Genomic DNA, 19,970 nt, shown 5'->3' with positions numbered 1-19,970 from the left:
ATGGCTGCAGATTCTTTGTCATTTCTTCCGTGGAACATCCCCTCTGCTATCTACTCTAACTGGGGGTTGAGGGGTGTGCTGTGACTGCTCTGTCCAAGAGAATATGGAAGAACCGACTCTGTGGCAGCTTCCAGAGCCAGGCCCCAAGACCCTGGCAGCTTTCAATTCCTGTCTCTCAGAACATTCTCTTGGGGAGACCCAAGCTGCTATGTAATACGTCCCACTGCTCTGAGATTGCCAAGCTAGAGACGCCGTGGGCAAATCCTCCAGCTTTTAGTCCTAGCTATGCTCAGTCTTCCAGCAGCCCTTTCCACGGTGCCACACACTGGAGTAAACCCACCTTGGACCCTCCAGGCCAGCCCACCCACCGGTCGACCACCGCTAAGGGACCTCAGCCAAAATCACACACAGCACAAGAACAGTCCAGCTGAGCCCTGCCCCAATTCCTGACCACGACATGGCGTGATATGATACAATGGCTATTGTTTTAAGCCACTGAGTTTTGCGATAATGTATTACACAGTAATAAATAACTGGAACATGTTCTTTCTCTCCTTCTAGTGACTGGCAGTGAAAGCCAAAGGCAGCCATGCTGATACAGCTGGTCCTTGTACTCATATAAGTTTGGCTCTCGAGACAGTGCAAATAGATGCTGGAAGTTTGAAGCAGCGCTTTGGGCTTTTAATGCTTCTGGAGAAAGATGTATTTACTCTGATGGCAAGTAGATACCTACCCACTAGCCTTGCCACCAAAGGCCACGAAGCCTCCACCAGGTCCCACCGAAGGCCGTACCTGCCTCATGAGCTCCTCTTGACGCATCCTAATCCTCTCTCTCTCCATCTGGATCCTCTGAAGCCGAAGTTTCTGCTGCTGCTGCTGTTGCGTGGTCAGCGCGTTGGGCATACTCATGAGCCCTGCTGGTGGGTTCTGAGGAGGGTGACTCTGCTGGCTCAGGGAACTGGGTGCCATCTGCTGCGGGTGCTGGTGATTCATCACTACAGGAGGGAAGAACAGGTGGGTTAATGACCAGGGACCACAGTACCTTATCAAAAAGAGATCATCAGAATGCTTTGCGCTTTACACTACAGATTCCTGAGATTCCTTCCAAAGCACTTTCCTGTTAATCATTACTATTGAAGTAATTATTACCTTAATTCAATTCATGGAGGCTCAGATACTGGCCCCTCTCCTGACTCACCTAGTCATGGCTTTTGTGCCCGGTTAAAAACCTGATTTCACACCTTGACTGTGTTCTAGAGTACATTTTAAACCTCTCATAGAACATAGTGGTCGTAAGTAAATTCCACACAAGTTGACACAGCCTAAAAGCTCATTTCACCAGGACATCTGGGGGTGTGTATGCACGGTCTCAGATAACCTGCATGCTTATGGCAGGGCTAAGGAGGGCATGTGATCGTTGATAGACGGTGGGTAGAAAATAATATTTAGGATGGATGAGTGAATTGACGAGTGACATGTAAAACATAGTACCTAGATCAGGGACGTCCACAAAAGCAGGACGCCATTCATGCTTTGTTAAAAGAGGGTGCCCCAAAGAAATTATTTAGTGAGAAATTATTAGTAAATAATTGGAGAATCATTTAGTGAGAATTATTGTGAGAAAGAAATTATATAAAAATGCTAACAGTTCCACCCGCCGATGCAGGGGACACGGGTTCGTGCCCCGGTCCGGGAAGATCCCATATGCCACAGAGCGGCTGGGCCCGTGAGCCATGGCCGCTGAGCCTGTGCTCCGCAACGGGACAGGCCACAGCAGTGAGAGGCCCGCGTACCGCAAAAAAAAAAAAAAAAGGAAAGAAAAAAAGAAAAATGCTAACAGCATTTGTGATTGGATAAAGCCACAAGAAGTGTTTGAACCTTTTTACGGATTTTCTATTTGTCTGCATTTACCAACATTTAAAATTTTGGCATGCAGTATTTCACTTTAGAAAAAAAAATCTGTAATCCTTTAATAAATTCTATTATTGGTGTCTCCTCACAACCCACCACCAAAAAATGCATCTTAAAAAGCGCTCACTTTCCTCCAAACAGTTTACCAGTCAAATTTGCTTAACTTCTGCCTGGGTAATATTCTACAATAAAGAAAACCATGCTTTTCAGTCTAGTTGCTCCTAGGTCAGGGCCAAAGGCAACAATGTGTAATTTTATATACTTATTTCATTTCTGAGGAAAAAAACGCTCAATTTTTGCTATATTTGGTATCACTACCTTTAAAAGATAAAATTATTGGCATACTTTAGTTAAAGTTCAAAGTAAAACATTTCAGGTCTTCAGTTTGTTATGGATATTACGAGGGAACATATTTTATAACTATATTTTCTTAGATGAATTTTAAATTAGCCTAATCAACTATGTGTTAAATGAATGTGTAGAAAACACACACACACACATTGAAAAGAAAGTACCAGGGAACCCTCCTACACTGTTGGTAGGAATGTAAATTGGTACAACCACTATGCAGAACAGTACGGAGGTTCCTTTAAAAACTAAAAATAGAACTACCATATCATCCAGCAATCCCACCCCTGGCCATATATCTGGAGAAAACCATAACTCGAAAAGATACGTGCACACCAATGTTCACTGCAGCACTATTTACAATAGCCAAGACAGGGAAGCAACCTAAATGTCCGTGGACAGAGGAACAGATAAAGAAGATGTGGTACATATATACAATGGACTATTACTCAGCCATAAAAAAGAATGAAATAATGCCATTTGCAGCAATATGGATGGACCTAGAGATTATCATACTAAGTGAAGTAAGTCAGACAAAGACAAATATATAATAATATCACTCATATGTGGAATCTAATTTTTAAAAATGATATAAATGAACTTAGTTACAAAACAGAAACAGACTCACAGACTTAGAAAACAAACTTATGGTTACAAAAGGCGAAACGTAGGGGGGAGGAATAAATTAGGAGTTTGGGATTAACATACACACACTACTATATATAAAATAGAGAATCAACAAGGACCTACTGTGTAACACAGGGAACTCTACTCAATATTCTGTAATAACCTATATGGGAAAAGAATCTGAAAAAGAATGAATATATGTATATGTATAACTGAATCACTATGCTGTACACCTGAAACCAATACAACATTGTAAATCAACTCTACGCCAGTAAAATTTAAAAAAAAGAAAAGGAAATACCAACACTGAAGATTTTCTGGTTTCCTTAAGGAAGAATTAATTCCATGACAGGAACTTCCTCTGGATGGGAGTAGAAGTGGGGTAAAAAAAAATTTTTTTTTTTTTTTTTTTGAAATTTACTTACAACTCACTCAAGTCTTTATCACATTCCCACTGTGTGCTGGGCACTGGGTTTGTAATTGGATAAACAGCTCCTGCCTTCACAGGAACTCACAAGGAACGTGTGAAGAAATGAGGTGGGGTTTTATGCTTGGCTGTGGAGCGCTAGAATGTTAGGCTTTGTAAGGATTCCTGGAAAGCATCTAGTCCAGCTTTTTATTTTGTGAAACCCAGGGAGGTGAGGGGCGTGCTCTGCTTAGAATCAGGTGAAACCAGGGACCCCCAACACTGCGTCCACCTGCCCTTTCAACTGTCCTTGGCCGCCCTCTGCCACACCTGAAGCTGAAGACCAGGAACGATCACTGAAACTGAGGCAACCCCTCTACACACAGTTTCCCTTCAGTTGCGTCGCAAGGAAGCGCCGCTTAAACAGCAGACCCTCAAAGCACTCAAAACAGGGCCCTGGGACAAAGGCTGCTCAGGTTACAATGAGGAAGGGCTCAAGGAAAGTTTGGACAGATGCACAACTCTGCTCACTCCCAGGGAAGTCACTCAAGGCAAGGTAAGGTACTGGAGTATTCTGCCCAAACAGTTTGGGCTTCACTTCCTGAATCAAGCCCACCACCAAGAACTCTCACTTCTTGGCACCATCCCTGGCACACAGGGAAACTCAGTAAACGATGGGATGAATGACTGAAACCAGCTGGGCATTCCTTATGTTCTCAGTTTGAGAACAGAAAAAAAGCACAGTTGTGATCAATGCCAAATAACTGAAATAAGCACTTCATTTCTACAGCTTGTTGGAGCATAATCACAATCTCTATTTGAAGGCCTGGGTGGGAGGGTCAGGGATGGAGCACACACACTATGTCATCGGGGAAAAGTTCTCTTAAATACCAATTCAAGTAAGACAAAGTCCAGATATCCAGAAGGGTTTAATTCATAAGACCTCTTTCAGGCCAGGAGATGGAAGCTTAGATGGAAGAATAGTGATTATCTCCAGGCGCAGTCATTTCTGAACCTTCTGAAAAAGTATGCTCCTATTTTTCTGATGTAACTACTATAGACAAAAAAAAAAAAAAAACCCAATTGTGTCTATAAGAGAAATGTGTAAATTGAATATTTCCAATATCAGAAATCCCCAGGTTAGGAAAAAGCTTAAAAACGTTAAAGTTTTTTTGTTAGCAGTTCAGAGGTTATGTTAATTTTTTATAACTCAGATTCTTTGAAAAATATTAAAACTGGCTCAGGTCTGGTACGTACTGACATGACAAATCAATTGGATCAGAACTATCTGCTGTAACTTGGGAAGACAGCATTGTCAGCCTACTCACACAGGATCCTGTGACTCCACTCCACACACTGTCCAGATACTGCTTGGCAGGTTTTATTGACATCTGCATTCTTATCTGGGGGAGTCTAAGACTTGGAGAAGATCTCTTCCAAAACCACACCCTTGCGAGCCTTTGAAACACCAGCCCTTACAGCGACCATCCATTGGGGAGGCATGGTGGACATGCTGCTTTCATCCATTTAATTTAGATTTGACCATTCAGACTACACTCAGACTAAACATCTCCAGCTATTAACTGTAGTGACTGGAAAAGAGTAGAACTTAGCCAGTGGCTTTGTTTTCAAAATAAAGCACACCCACCAACAGAGAAGTCTATATGAGAATATTCACCATAGCATTGTCCATAACAGCAAAAGACCAAAAACTGTGTCCACCAATAAGAGGTCATGATCCATTCATTCAGAGGAATTCTGTGACTATTCTGAAGAATAAAGAAGCTCTGTAGGTCCTTCTATGGAACAATCTCTAAGAAACAATGTTTAGAAGAGGGAAAAAAAAAAAAAAACCCAAGGAAAAGAAATGCATGTAAGAGCATGCCACTATTTGTAACTAGAAAAATGGAGGCAGTGGGCATTCATATTATATCAATACATATACAGCAAATCTCTCTAGAAAAATACACAACAGTGGGTACCTCTGGAGAGGAAACGGGGTGTCAAGGATGGGAGGAGATCTTCCTTTTCCTCTTTTGCACTGTTTGAAGTTTTTCTGTGTGCATTTATTATTTATGTAAAACATAAAAATGTGAAAGTAAAAAACAGAAAACAAAAGCACGGTCATGGCTTCCCTGGTGGCGCAGTGGTTGAGAGTCCGCCTGCCGATGCAGGGGACACGGGTTCGTGCCCCGGTCTGGGAAGATCCCACATGCCACGGAGCGGCTGGGCCCGTGAGCCATGGCCACTGAGCTTGCACGTCCGGAGCCTGTGCTCTGCAATGGGAGAGGCCACAGCAGTGAGAGGCCCGCGTACCACCAAAAAATAAAAAATAAAAAAAAAGCACCGTCATGTATGCATCAAATATGCAAAATATTTGCTTGGTGGAGTGAAAGGAGGTAACCCCCAAATTATTTGAAAAACAACGAATAAGGCTTTAAATATAGTCAAGATCCTCAAAACTAAGAGCCTACCTGGTGCAACTTCTCCTTGTGAAGGTGAGGTAACAATACCCAGAGAAACAGTGAATTTAGTCAAGACCATAAAATGGTCCAGGGCCTGGAAGCCAGGTGTCCTGCCTGACTCAGTCCAGGTGCCCATGATCCAACCTGTCACTCTGTTCCCTCTAGTCGTTTCATTTCAGACTGTTTTTGAATCTTTTCTTAGGTTGAATCTCATGAACTTCACCGATGGTTGAGGTTCTAGCTACTCAAAGACAAAGAGGCAAAAGAGGCCCAAGACAGAGATAAACAGAGGAGGTCCTCAGGAGAGCACAGGAAGGAAAACATCTAGACTTGCAATGAACAAAATACTCCTTGGGATAATATTCCATAACATTTTAGGGAGAGAATAGTTCAGTTTAAAAAAAAAAAAAGAAAACAAGCAGAGTATCTCAAATGCAGTATCTGAGGCCAAACCAGTTAAGGGCAGACTGCCACTAAATGCCTCAAAAAGGCTAAAGACCTAGTCAAGTTCTAGACTTTTGCCAGTCCCCACAGAAAGGAATAACCCAAACAGAAGATTTCTCCATTGAAGCAGGAATGCATCAAAACTAAAGCAGGAAAAAAAAAAAAAAAAAAAAAAAAAAACCTAAAGCAGAGCCTTCTTTTTTTTTTCCTTCCAAGAGAGTCAGAATTTAAATTGAAATCCACATTTATCTTTTTCATTCTTTTCCTCTCCTTTTCCTTTTTCTCTTTTTTTTCTTTCTTCCTTGATAATTGGCTTTCTCTTCTGTGTTTGGCAATCGAACATAACCAAGCTCTGCAGATATGTAACCAGAAACATTTCACTGCTATTATTCAATATAAAAGAAAACACCAAGAAAAACAAAACTCCACAGCATCTGAGATATGAACACTCTTTTGATTTAATGATTGTATCCTTGGTGAAGTAAACGGTCAACATGGGAATGGGGTGTGCAGAGGGGGTGACTACCCAGACTCTCTGTTTAATGCTGCCCAGGACGCTGATGCACCCTCTGACCTGCTCCAGCAAACACACTTGGTCACGTCTACAAAGCCCCACAAGTACGCTTGATGCCAGGAAGGTCCCTGGACTCAGTTCTAAGCCTACACGTCATTTATTGTATAAGAAGCAGACATGGAAAAGGTAAAGGCTTCACTCCTGAACTTTTGCCTTTTGCAGCAGCAGACACAGAGAGCGACAGCTCACAGACAAAGTGTTTGGGCAGCTTCCTCAAGCCAGGAGCTGCAGACGAGGAGGGAGGCCAGGGAATCAGGTTGTCCAGCGGGCCTCCTGGAATGTTTGACAAATGTCTTTCTGGCCTCGGAGAGGTTCAGTGGCTTGCTTTTCTGTGTCCTGGGCTTGCTTCCCTTGTTTTTAAAATAGGCTATGGTTACACACACACACACACACACACACACAAAATGCCAAATGAAGAAAACAAAACCACAAGATTAGGCTCAACTACAAAACCTGTCACGGGCCTGCATGGGGCTGGCTCTGAGCAGATCATGGAAAGGACAACCAGCTTGCCAATGGCTAGAAGCCACACCTAAGCCCTAGAAAGACACAGAAATTACTTTATTCCCTTCAAATCCTTCTCCCTGATGCACATGTGAATCTAGGGAGGGCAGAGAGGAATACCTTTTGCTAGTTACCCACTGTTGTTCAAGATACAAAGTAACAGAAAAACAAAACAAAACAAAATGCAGGGAAAGCAAGGGTTATGAGAGACTGCCAGAATATCTGCTGAAATTCTCCATCAGCAAATGTTGATTTAACAGGAAAACCTCAAAGATGGTCTAATTTGTACTTCAGTTTTCACGTGTGGTAAACAGAATCTTGCTCAATGAACTTCAGTTCCACATATTCAAAGTAACCTTTTAGTTTAGTTTTGGGGTTTCTTTCTTTCTTTTTTTTTTTTTTTTTACAAGCTTCTGTGATAAAACATCAAACATTCCAAAGAACCCTTTAACATCATCCCTTGAGCGTGGAAAGAGCTTTAAAGAGGCTGACTCTTTGTGAAAACCTGGTTGCAGTTTCCTCAAAGTAGATGAATATGCAACATTCGAATACTGTACACACCTTGGGTAATACACTTGATCTGGGATGTGGGAAACTTCCTCCTCCCATTTGGAACAGGTGTTTAATTCAGTTTGACGTTTGGGCTAATACGTTTATATAAGTTGCATCAGAAACACATTCCAGAAACCTAAACACCCATGAGAGGGCAACACAAGTTCTCCTGCATCATGGACTGTTAACAACGGGAAGCTTGACGATCGCTCCGTTCTCTGTCCCTGCTCTACAAATGCTGAAACGGGTCTGTCACAGTGAGTGACCAGTTGTCCTAGTTTGACTAATGGGTTTCCTGAGACACAGGACTTTCAGGGCTAAATCCAGGAGAGTCCCAGGCAAATGGGATGGTTGGTCACCCTAAGCCTGTGAATGCCCGTGTCCCCAGAGCTAACTCATGGCAGTAGAATCCAAGTTTCCTATTTCCACGCTAATGTGTTTCCTTACAAAGAAAACCAGCGCCCGTATGAAATAACCATTTGATATTTAGAATGACAGTCAGGCTGCCCAGATGAGCTCTCAGTGTGTCCCCCATGGGCTACAACTAGCTGGCTGTCCTTTTGTACCCATACAACTTGGTAACTGGAGAGGGAATATGACTCCTGCACTTACTCTGTAACTTTTTAAGGAAATCAAGCACTAGTTATGACATTGCATTGCATCACGTGTAAACATGTACTTGGTTAAGGCTGAAAGTCAGGAAATCTTTCCTGTTGGATTCTGGGTTGGGCTATACACACAGAACAGAAGCTCTTTTAAGAAACACTGAAGTGTTTTCTTCCTGTGATTTGAACTCTCACTTTCCTGGGGGCTGGATTTGTGCTCTTTATAAATAAGACCTAAGAAGGAGCCAAGTCTCCTCCCCCTGCCCCTTGGAACCAACCCCAATGATACGGATGTTCCTTATAAACATAGAACACAAATAACTTAGTGCATTTCAAACCTGACTTGCTGATGCATACAGTAGGCACTAAATACATTCTCCCTGAACTAAACTTCAGGGTTTATGGGTCAGAAATTGGTTTACACCAATATCAGTTCATTTGTAAGAGGATGATCAGCATAAACTTTTTTCTAATTTAAAAGAAACATAATAAAGAAGAAAACTCAGAATAAACTGGAAATCTCTCCCCACCACACACACACACACACACACACAACTCTTTCTCTTGAGGATGCATTTTAATCATTACTCCCCTAATCTTATAAGTGAATATTTAATGAATACTAGACTTTTGTTGTTGCTTTCTCTTTACTTCCAGAACATAGTTCCCCGTTCAGGACCTACTGCATTTTGCTCTGTTTTATCATTAGTGGTTTACAAACCCCACCACGTTCATCACAGCTGGGGCCATGTATTTACACTACTTTGAAGCACCACCATAGAAGTTCACGCTGGAAGGGGCTTAGTCCATTTCGACCAGGGTTCTCAATTCTTCTTTTTAGCAGCAGGATCTTTCTCCACAGCCTGATACATGGCATGAGGCAGAGACACCCCACATGTGCAGGGGCTCATTCACAACACGCCTGGGGCCTGTGCTGGGGCCAGTGAGCACTTACATGGCAGCCCTTTTGACTCTCTTCTCTAAATTTTCTTGGTCTGGCTTTCACTGTGCTTTCCCTACAGGCGTTTCCCAACTCTTGTTTCAAAATATTAAACAAAGTTTTAAAATATGTTGAACAGACACAGCTCTTGGAGACTGAATACTAACTAAGCTTAGCTTCTGCTCACATGCCCCTGAAACCCTGGCATGGGGCCTTGGGACACAATTTAAAACCACTCACTTTAAGCCAGTTCACTCATTTTTGAAATGAAGAAACTTGGAAGGTTAAGTGACTCAGCACAAATCACAGGCATAGACTGTGACAAACCTAGGAAGCCCACGGAATATGCTGGAATGCATGGCTGGCATCAGCTGCATTGACCACCAATCACTGCCCTGTCCTGCAATCAAAAAATATTTACTGAGTGAAATTTGGTGACAAGGATTGAGGAGTTTCCTTTTCCCTATTTCATGAAAAGGTCTAACGCAGACTAATTTAATTAACATATTTACTTATAAAATGATGACATCAACACGGATCACATGCTACACTGACACCCTGTGTGATCTGGTTTCACAGAAAATGGTACAGGGGGGCTTCCCTGGTGGTGCAGTGGTTGGGAGTCCGCCTGCCGATGCAGGGGACACGGGTTCGTGCCCCAGTCCAGGAAGATCCCACATGTCGCGGAGCGGCTGGGCCCGTGAGCCATGGTCGCTGAGCCTGCGCGTCCGGAGACTGTGCTCCACAACGGGAGAGGCCACAACAGTGAGAGGCCTGCGTACCGCAAAAAAAAAAAAAAAAAAAATGGTACAGGACTTTCTTCTTCAGTCCTTAAAAAAAAAAAAAAAAGACAAAATCAGGTAACTTTGAAGAGTTACATTTCATAATTCAGGAAGGTTTCAAGTAGAAGAGGTGCCACCATCAGGCAATACTAGCCCTTCTGGCCACAGCGGCTTTGGGGAAGTAATAATATGCAACAGATAGAAGCCAAAACCTACAGGTGTAAATCGTATCTGACATATAGGCAGACCCAGCCACACCAAGCTTCAAAAATATTTCAGCAGCAAGAGTGTCTGGGTGCAGCTGCGGGTCTTTTCCTCTCTGTTTATGGGCCATACATGGCTTAACTCATGTGAACTGGCCAATGTCAGGTGTCACGCAGCCCTGTCTGATGGAAAACACATGTCTACGGAGGTAGAAAAGAAAAGCCCAGCCTCAGTCCAGCCTGGACTCAGTCACGATACAATGAAGGGGGAAAAAGGGCTGCAGACACGTCTCTTGCCCTTCTTGTGCCTCTCTCAGCTCCTGCTAACAATGAGTCGCTTGTTTCTCTTATTTCCCAGAAACAGTATTAGCCGTCCAACAAGGTCAGCAAAAAAAAAAAAAAAAAAAAAAAAAAAAGGCAGCCTTTCACTTCAGGGTGCATTCGGTTCCAAAAATCTGTAAAGTATTAAACCAAGAAGCTGCACTATCCCAACTTCACACTGAGCCCTTTATTCCAATTCTGGGTGAGAATAGCTATAAGGAAATTTCTCAGCTGGCTCAGTAGATAAGGCACAGAGTTCTGGGACCCCTGTGCATTCAGCCACACTTTCTCGGCTTCAAACCTTAAAATCACTTCCAGTGCCCCCCAAACTGAACAGGTGGACCTTATGTTTTCCAGATGCCCCCAGCTGGTCTGGTTTTAGACTTGTAACCCAAGCTGCATTTACTTCACAAGAAACCCTGAATTTTTAGCACCAGCACACGATTTTCCTACTTGCTATCCTGTCTGCCCATCCAAACAGTAATCTAGTCAACAAAGCAGGGTGCAAGTACTCAGGCAACTCTGCTCTCTTAGGTATAAAGATGGAAATGCCTGTAACCTAGGTTTTTACGTTTTCCTAGCAAATGCATCATCTACAATGTATATTTTATTGGCATTTAAAGGATTTCAACATCAGTTTTCATGGTTTTGACAGATCCAGGACAAGCTAGAAAAAAAAAAAATCACATCTTCCTGGCATGTTCATTTATCTGGGTCCTTCTGCTGTAAAGAAACCATATTTCTTCTACCTAAAGCAGCACCAGAATGTGCTACTCAGATTCCATCTGATTTCTGGGATATCTCAAGATTTATCAAAAGTGGCCAGGAAGGAAGCACATCTATGAAGGCAGTGAATTTAGGCAAATAATGACCTAACTCGGAAAAAAGAGGAAATTGGGTGCTTCACTGTGCTGCTTCACAAAGTTATCTTTGTGTCTTTGAATTTAATTCCATGGCCTGGCAACAGCAGCAAAACCAAAACTTTTCTTGTTTTATTATCTTCAGACAATAGGTATACTTTTATCCCAGCAGGAAATGGAAACTCTGATTCATGCATTTATTTTCATTAGTCAGGAGAGAGTTTATTGCAGCTTTTTATTGGTTAGCTTTCCTGAATGATTTTAAAACTACTCCAGGTGCAAAGTGTGGCAACCCAAGCTCAATAACAGAATATGAATCCTCAGCCGCGTTCCACAAGAAGCACGAAGAAGTTGCCAGTGTGGGCTGCTGGTTCTTCATCTGTTTTCTTTTTATTATGTGCCATTTTAGTAAACATCTTTATTATTAAAAGAGCTCATACAACAGACACTCCAAGAGATAAGTCAAAGGATTTCAACGATTTATGAAAGAGAACATGTATTTTCTAATCAAACATGGAAAAATTATCAGCTTCACAAGGAATCATAGAAATGCAAATTAAAGAGCCATTCTTCAGCAATCAAATTAGCAGAAATAATACAGTAAGGTGATGTGGGTGTTTTGCATCCAGCCATGAATATTCAGGAAAACAAAACAAAACAAAACAAGAATTTAACCAGGGGTAGCAGGATTAAGAATGTGCTAAAATTATTTGTCAACTTTTGGGACTTTGTGCTTATTTATATGCCTCTACCCCTAGATCTTATAGGATTTCTAGTGACGCCCAAAAGGCTAATTACCTTTGAAATGAAAATGTATCAAAATACTAAAAGTGGTGGTGCTCGGATGGTAAGCCTATGGATGATTTTTTTCTTTCCAGTGTTCCAAGTTTCATTTAAATATTCACTCACCAAATATCTGCTGAGCCCCATGCAGGTGCAAGGCCCTGTTTCTAGGTGCTAGAGATACTGATGAACAAGACAGAAAGGCCCTGGCCCTTCAGGAGATTATAGTCTAGTGAGGAGACACAACAGCAAATATATAGTATAATTCTAACGATAAGGGCTTTGGACAAACAAATGCAGAACTATTTGAGACAGGCATTCCTTCTGTGCCTGAGGAGGTAATGTGTGATCTAAAAACATCTGGATGAAGTGCAGAAATCAGGGTGGAGGGCATACCAGGCTGAGGGAGAACAAGTGCAAAGGTCCTGAGGTGGGAAGGGGCCTGACCTGTAGGCTTGGAGTACTTGAGCAAAACAGGGTGGCCCATGTGGCTGAGGGGCACAGGGGGAGAGGCAGGGACCAGGGCCTATGGGACATCATGGCTGTGGTGAGCACTACAGTTACCTCTGCTCCAAAGTGATAGAAATCTCCTTCGGGCTACTGCTCGAACTACATGAGAAACTGCCAGAGTATTTCATACACTATGGTGAAATAAAAAATTCTGAAGAAATCAACAGATGGAGAAGTTAGGGATCTGTGTCTCTGGGCTGTTGTCTCTCAGCCCTGTGAGGTAGTTCAGAGTCATCTTTGGGCAAGAAAAGAATAAGCTCGAGCTTCCCTGGTGGCGCAGTGGTTGAGAGTCCGCCTGCGGATGCAGGGGACACGGGTTCGTGCCCCGGTCCGGGAGGATCCCACATGCCGCGGAGCGGCTGGGCCCGTGAGCCATGGCCGCTGAGCCTGTGCGTCCAGAGCCTGTGCTCCGCAACGGGAGAGGCCACAACAGGGAGAGGCCCGCGAACCGGAAAAAAAAAAAAAAAAAAGAAAAGAATAAGCTCTGCGGTGGAGGTAAGGAGAGGTAGGAACCAAAACAGCTCTGCTCTTTAAACACTTTCAAAAGGAGATTCTGGTCCCAAGCCAGACAAAACAAAAACCTACGCCTCTAAATTTCATTTGTCAGGATGTGCCAAGGGGGCCCTGTTCTTAAAAACGGAAACGAAACAAAACACACACCAACAACAAAAAGCTACAACTCTGGATTTTCTAAATTGTATGCCTGAGTCCAGCTGGGTACGCGGGGTAGCCTGCGGTCTGCAGCCGTGCCCGGCTGGTTCTCTGAGATGATGCCACCACCTAGGGTCAAGGAAGGGTAGAGAAAACCTCTCTCTAGAACTCCGGGTATTCACAGTTGGGAGACTTTTTGAGGACTGCTAGGTGGCAGTGTCTAGATCATTTATGGGGAATTAGCAGGAGAACTCCCCCTTCGGCCTCTGTACCTGGAAAAGCTTTGCTTCTCCTCCACACCAGGCGAGCCTTTCCCTGATGGATGCTTTGAATCCTGTAACTGAACATATCTCGTCCTCCGAGCACGAGCCCCCCAAGTCTCAGAATCAAAACTGCAGGCACCTCTAGCAACCACACGAGGCCTGCGGTATGCATTTTTCTCTCTGGCTTTATTATTTTCTCAGCCACAATCTTCTATCCCAACTTAAGTCAATTATTTATATGTATACTTTTTTTTTTTTTTTTTTTTTGCCACATCACGCGGCATGTGGGATCTTAGTTCCCCAACCAGGGATCAAACCCACGCCCCGTGCAATGGAAGCGCAGAGTCAACTGCTGGCCCACCAGGGAAGTCCCTATATGTATACTTCTGAATTAAGTGTGCTGGAAGAGGCAAGAATAGAATCAATGGATGGAAGCACCACAGTTTCATTTCAAAGCTCTATCTCTCTATATACAGCTACACCAATATAGCATTTTTTAAATTTTATATTGGAGTATATTTGATTAACAACGTTGTATTAGTTTCAGGTGTACAGCAAAGTGAGTCAGTTATACATATACATGTATCTATTCTTTTTCAAATTCTTTTCCCATTTAGGCTGTTACATAATATTGAGCAGAATTCCCCGTGCTATACAGTAGGTCCTGATTGGTGATCCATTTTAAATACAGCAGTGTGTCGATCCCAAACTCCTAATCTATCCCTCCCCCTACCCTGCCCCCCTAGTAACCATAAGTTCGTTCTCTAAGTCTGGGAGTCTGTTTCTACACCCATATAGTATTATTTATGAATTAAATAGTGGTCTGTGAAGCCTAAGTAAGTATGCTAGATATGGCATTTGCTCATCATCCAGAGGAAGGAAAAGAGTTTACATGACCTGAGGCCACATCTTACAGAGTCCTGGTGGACCAAAAAGTTTTTCCTCTTATTGCACTGTCTTTATGGAACACACTCATGAGAGGAGCCAGCTGACCCAAGAAACTCCTCCCATATCACCCATTCTAGGACAAACTGACATCACATGCCTCCTGACAGGATGCAGGGAGAAGAATACAACATCACTTCTGTGGTACTCCTGCCCAAAATGTATAACCTAAATCTAAACCAGGAGGAAACACCAGACAAAGCCAAATTAAAATCAATCTTCAAAATAACTGGTCCGTACTCTTCAAAAATGTCAAGGTCCAGAAACACGAAGGCTGAGGAATCATTCTAGGTAAAAAGAGATTAGGGAGACAGGATAATTAAATGAAATGCATGACCTTCAATAGATCCTGGACCAGAAACCAAAAAGGCCATAAAGGACATTACTGTGGGGACTTTCCTGGTGGCGCAGTGGTTAAGACTCCACGGTCCCAATGCAGGGGGCCTGGGTTCGATCCCTGGTCTGGGAACTAGATCTCACATGCATGCCACAACTAAGGAGTCGGTGAGCTGCAACTAAGGAGCCCACCTGTTGCAACTAAGACCTGATGCAACCAAATAAATAAAAAAATAAATATTTGGGGGGGGAAAAAGGACATTACTGTGGCAAATGAAATTTCAAATATTGACTGTGGATTAGACAACAGTATTGTACCAATGTTAAATTTCGTGATTTTCATACCATACAGGCATACCTCAGAGATATTGAGGGTTCGGTTCCAGATCACTACAAAAAAGCAAGGCATACAAATTTTTTGGTTTCACAGTGCATATAAAAGTTATGCTTATACTATACTGTAGGCTATTAAGTTTATTATATATATATACATATATATACACACACACATAGACAATATATATAATGCAATGGCATTATGTCTAAAAAAAGTACATACCTTAATTAAAAGGTACTTTATTGTTAAAAAATGCTAACCCTCATCTGAGCCTTTAGTGAGTCAATCTCTTTGCATCAGTAATCAAAGTACACTGATCACAGATCACGATAACAAATATAATAATAATGAAAATGTTTGAAATATTGCAAGAATTACCAAAATGTGACACAGAGACACAGAGTGAACAAATGCTGCTGGGAAAATGGTGCTGATAGATTTGTGTGATGCAAGGTTGCCACAAACCTTCAATCTGTAAAAAATGTAGTACCTGTGAAGCACAAAAGTGAAGCCCAGTTAATATGAGGTCTTCCTGTACCGTGCTTAAGTAAGAACACATCCTTTTAGAAAATATGATCTGAAGTATTTACGGGGAAAAGGGCATAACATCTCCAACTTAGTCCTGAAGAGTTCAGAAAAAAAAAAAAATATATATATATATATAATACATCTTCATACGGAAAAAGAGAGATAAGCAAATGAGGCAAATCATAAACAATTAACAAAGGCAAATCTGGGCAAAGGGTATGTGGGAGTGCCTTGTACTATATTTGAAACTCTTCTGTAAGTTTTAGATTATTTCAAAATAAAAGGTGACATATTACAGCAAAGAAAAGATTTCCCTAAACACACCCTAAACTCCCTGGAGATTGAAAATTCTCAGCCTGGCAGAGTCCAGACGAACCGTGTGGTATACGGGCCGATGTGCTGTGATGTTATTTCTCTTCGAGGAAACTGCTACTGCTCAGTGGTTTTGAGAACTGACTGGGGTTTGGAGGGAGAGAACCCTAATTGTAACAGGTGCTACATGATCCTGATACCTCACACTCACCATTTCTCCCAGCCTCGCCTCCTCCATCCCCGACCCCAAGTGTTATTTGTGGACAAAAATACTTTTGGCTGCTGTTTCAGTAAACAAAGAGTGGTGCCCGCCATCAAGCCAGCAGCCGACCCCAGTGGTGAGTCCTGAGGAGCACTCAGGATGGAGAAAAAAAGGATGCTGGCCCTAGATAATCAACATGTAAATCAAAGGAATAATTTCAATGAGTCCAGACTCCTGCATCTTCCCATACATAGAAAAGCATTAAAATCATTAACTTGAGATGTCTGTTTTTTATGATTAGTAGTAATCTTTTGATGTGTGACTTTTTTTTTTTTCTCAGCAAAAACTCCTATATATCACGGCACCTCCCTTACCTCTTCAGAACAGCCCCTCAGAGCTACTTGAGGGGCTGTCTCCTGGGCTACAGTCCTCAGTAAGGTCCCCGAATAAAACTTAATTCTCAGCTTTTAGGTTGTGCGACTTTTTTTCAGTCGACACATCACAAGAAAAAGAAAAAACTATGCGTGGTGATGGATGTTAATTAGATTTACTGTCGCGGAACCTCCCTGGCGGTCCAGTGGTTAAGACTCCGCGCTTCCAATGCAAGGGGTGCGGGTTCAATCCCTGGTAGGGGAACTAAGATCCCACATGCCGTGTGACATGGCCAAAAAAAAAAAAAAAGGATTTATTGTCATGACTACTGTACAACATATACACATATCAAATCACTGTGCTGTACACCTGAAACTAATATAATGTTTATGTCAATTACATCTCAATTTTTTTAAAAGAGAAAAAATATATAATTTTTAAAAAATAGAGAGCCTGGAAAGACAGGACAAAGAGGTGCCCTACGGGACTGGTCTTTCAGAAGAAACAGCTCTGGAAAACTGTACCGAACAACAAGACACTGAACTAAAGAATTACAAGTTTTCTTGGGTAGAACCTGAGCTCCAAGAGTTAGCTGACTATAAAGCTTGAGGCCCTGGGATGAAAGGCCCTCACTTCCCAGGATCAGAGGTGAAGAAACCGTTCCATGTTGGCCTTCTCGATAAAAGGAAAACTGGACACGCTAAGAAGGGCAGAGTGGAGGCTGGAGAAGGAACTTCCCTTTGCAGCTGCCCTGAGCATTCATTTTGCTAGGATGGGATGATCCAATTCCATCTGGGGAGAAATGATAGTTCCATTCTAATTAATTCAGGCGTTATGGCAACTGATAAGAGTGAAAACAGAATATTTTTCTTGATATTTAAAATGTAAGCTTTGAAGCAGCTATATGAAAGACTTGTGAGCCAGGACTAAATCAGCCACATTAATTTTTCTTTTTTTTTTTTACTTTATTTTTTTTCCATCTCTGCAAATATTTAACTCTTGGCAAAACTGAAAACTCACTCTTCACTGGTGCCTGAGAAATATAATACTGGAAAGGAAAAGGACGAAAATAATATGGAATGAAATGCATGACATGTACTGGGAAGCAAACTTCAAATGAAACTTCCATTTATGGCTTAGTCAAAAACATATGGAGATGCAAGCTGAAACCAGAGCTAGTGGGAAAGCTAGGTGCCTGGCTAAAAATACACTTTTGTGGCAACCTTAAATCATTTTTTTGTAAAAGAAAGTAGCAGCCCAAACAAATCCTCCCCAACACACACAGTGGACCTGCAGACAATTACTTACTTAGTTCAATGAAAGTAAACCAGGTCAAAATTGTATTTTTTTAAAGGAATTCTCATACTTTCCTAACAAATTAACATTCCGAAGAAACTGGAAAAAATGAGGAAATTAAGGAAGGCACAAAAATTTATGTACAAGAATTTTTACTGCAATATCACTTATAATAATAAAAAATAGAACCAATCTATATGTCCCTCAATAAAAGAACTGGTTAAATAAATTATGGTAGAGTCACACAATGGCATATTGTACAGTCATTAACATGACGTAATGGTATATAGAAAGAAATATGCCCAAATCCATTCATAACTTAAATACATGTATAAACTAAACAATGAGAATCTAGTTTGTACCTATCAGAATTATAAAGACTAAAATGTTTGATAATGAACATTATTGGCCAGAGTAAGAATAATATTGGCCAGGGAGGAAGAAACACTTTAATACACTGTTGGCAGGAGTGTAAATTGGTGTAATGTTTTTGGAGGGAAGTGGAACATCTATTACAACTTTAAATGCACATAACCTTTGACCCAGGAATTCCACCTCTGCAAAATTATCCTATACATAAACAGCATACGGCACAAGGTTTTACATACAGGGACGCACATTGTGGCATTGTTTAATAATAGCAAACAATCAGCAAAGAACCTAAATATCCAGCCTAGGGGACGGTTGAATAATTACGGTTCATCAGTAGAATGGAATATTATTTACTGCTAAAAAAGAATAAATACATCTATAAGTGCTAATTTAGGAAGCTCTCTAAGATATGTTAAGTTTTAAAAAGGCACATACATCCAACCACACGTATGTATGTAGAGTATTTCTGGAATACAGATGGCCCTCTGTATCTGCGGGTTCCACATCCACGGATGCAACCAACTGTGGATAGAAACTGAATCTGCAGAAGCGGAACCACGGATACGGACAGCAGACTGCACTGCGCCATTTTATGCAAGGGACTTGAGCATCCTCAGATTTTGGATTTTCCCCCGTGGTAACCAGGGGAAGAGGGAAGACTGTACTGAGGAAGCTGGTAGTAGTGGTTTCCCTGGGGAGAAGAGAAGGGTGGGGGGTCCTGGTGTGAAGGAGACTTACTTCTCTTGAATGCTCTTTAGGACTGTTTGAATATTTCACCATGTTTGTGTTACTTTTCCAATAAAAACAGCTAATCAAAAAATATCTATTGAAACAGAAAGATGCTCATGATACATTAAGTGAAAAAAGCAGGCTACAAAAAAGAACGTAGAGGATTCTCCAACCCCTTTTGTTTACATTTGTATTGAAAAAAGACAAATAGGAGACAATGTTAGTGTGATTTTGAATGGTCAGATTACAGCGTTTTTTATTTTCTCATTTTTTGCTGATCAGTATTGTCTACAGTGACCAAGTAGTAGTTATATAACATGGGAGGAAAATAACATTCTTGAATCTTGCTGCCTCAAATATGTTTTCGAATCTTAATTTTTCCTGCATTTTGTTTTTTTTTTTAAACCAGGGAGATGGCTGATCTTCCTCTCTTCAGTGCACTTAATGAGAAAAAACCATGAAGGCTTTTGTTTTCCTGGCTTCTCTTATGGTATTATTTTGCTGACTTCATCACAGAGAATTATCCAGAGTCAAGCGTGGCAGAACAGCTGTTCCTGACCACCAGCAACTGCAAAACACCCCAGGAATAAATTTAGACTTCCAGAAAGGAAGAAGAAATCAATCTTGCAGTTGATACAGGGTGGGGGAGGTGATGATCAGGTGGGGACAACATCACCAGGGGCCCCAAAGAGGAGATCAAAGAAAAGTGTCCAAATGTCACTCAACACTTATCAATTTGGAACAAGTGGCCGAATGACAAGCCATCCCAGAATCCCTCTGCCTAAAACTATA

The 19,970-nt window shown here is 41.8% G+C and overlaps 1 protein-coding gene across 1 annotated transcript in view; it reads right to left on the bottom strand.

Moving 5' to 3' along the window:
• The window catches only part of WWTR1 (WW domain containing transcription regulator 1), a 133,892-nt gene that overhangs the window by 24,564 nt on the left and 89,358 nt on the right, over positions 1-19,970 (bottom strand). The window contains exon 4 of the mRNA XM_060099548.1: positions 793-995. Coding sequence (XP_059955531.1) covers positions 793-995 — 203 coding nt within the window. The remainder of the gene's footprint in view (positions 1-792; positions 996-19,970) is intronic.

Source organism: Mesoplodon densirostris, chromosome 5 (assembly GCF_025265405.1).
Source record: "Mesoplodon densirostris isolate mMesDen1 chromosome 5, mMesDen1 primary haplotype, whole genome shotgun sequence".
In the NCBI taxonomy this organism is placed as follows: Eukaryota; Metazoa; Chordata; class Mammalia; order Artiodactyla; family Ziphiidae; genus Mesoplodon; species Mesoplodon densirostris.
This window is presented reverse-complemented; position numbering and strand designations above follow the sequence as displayed.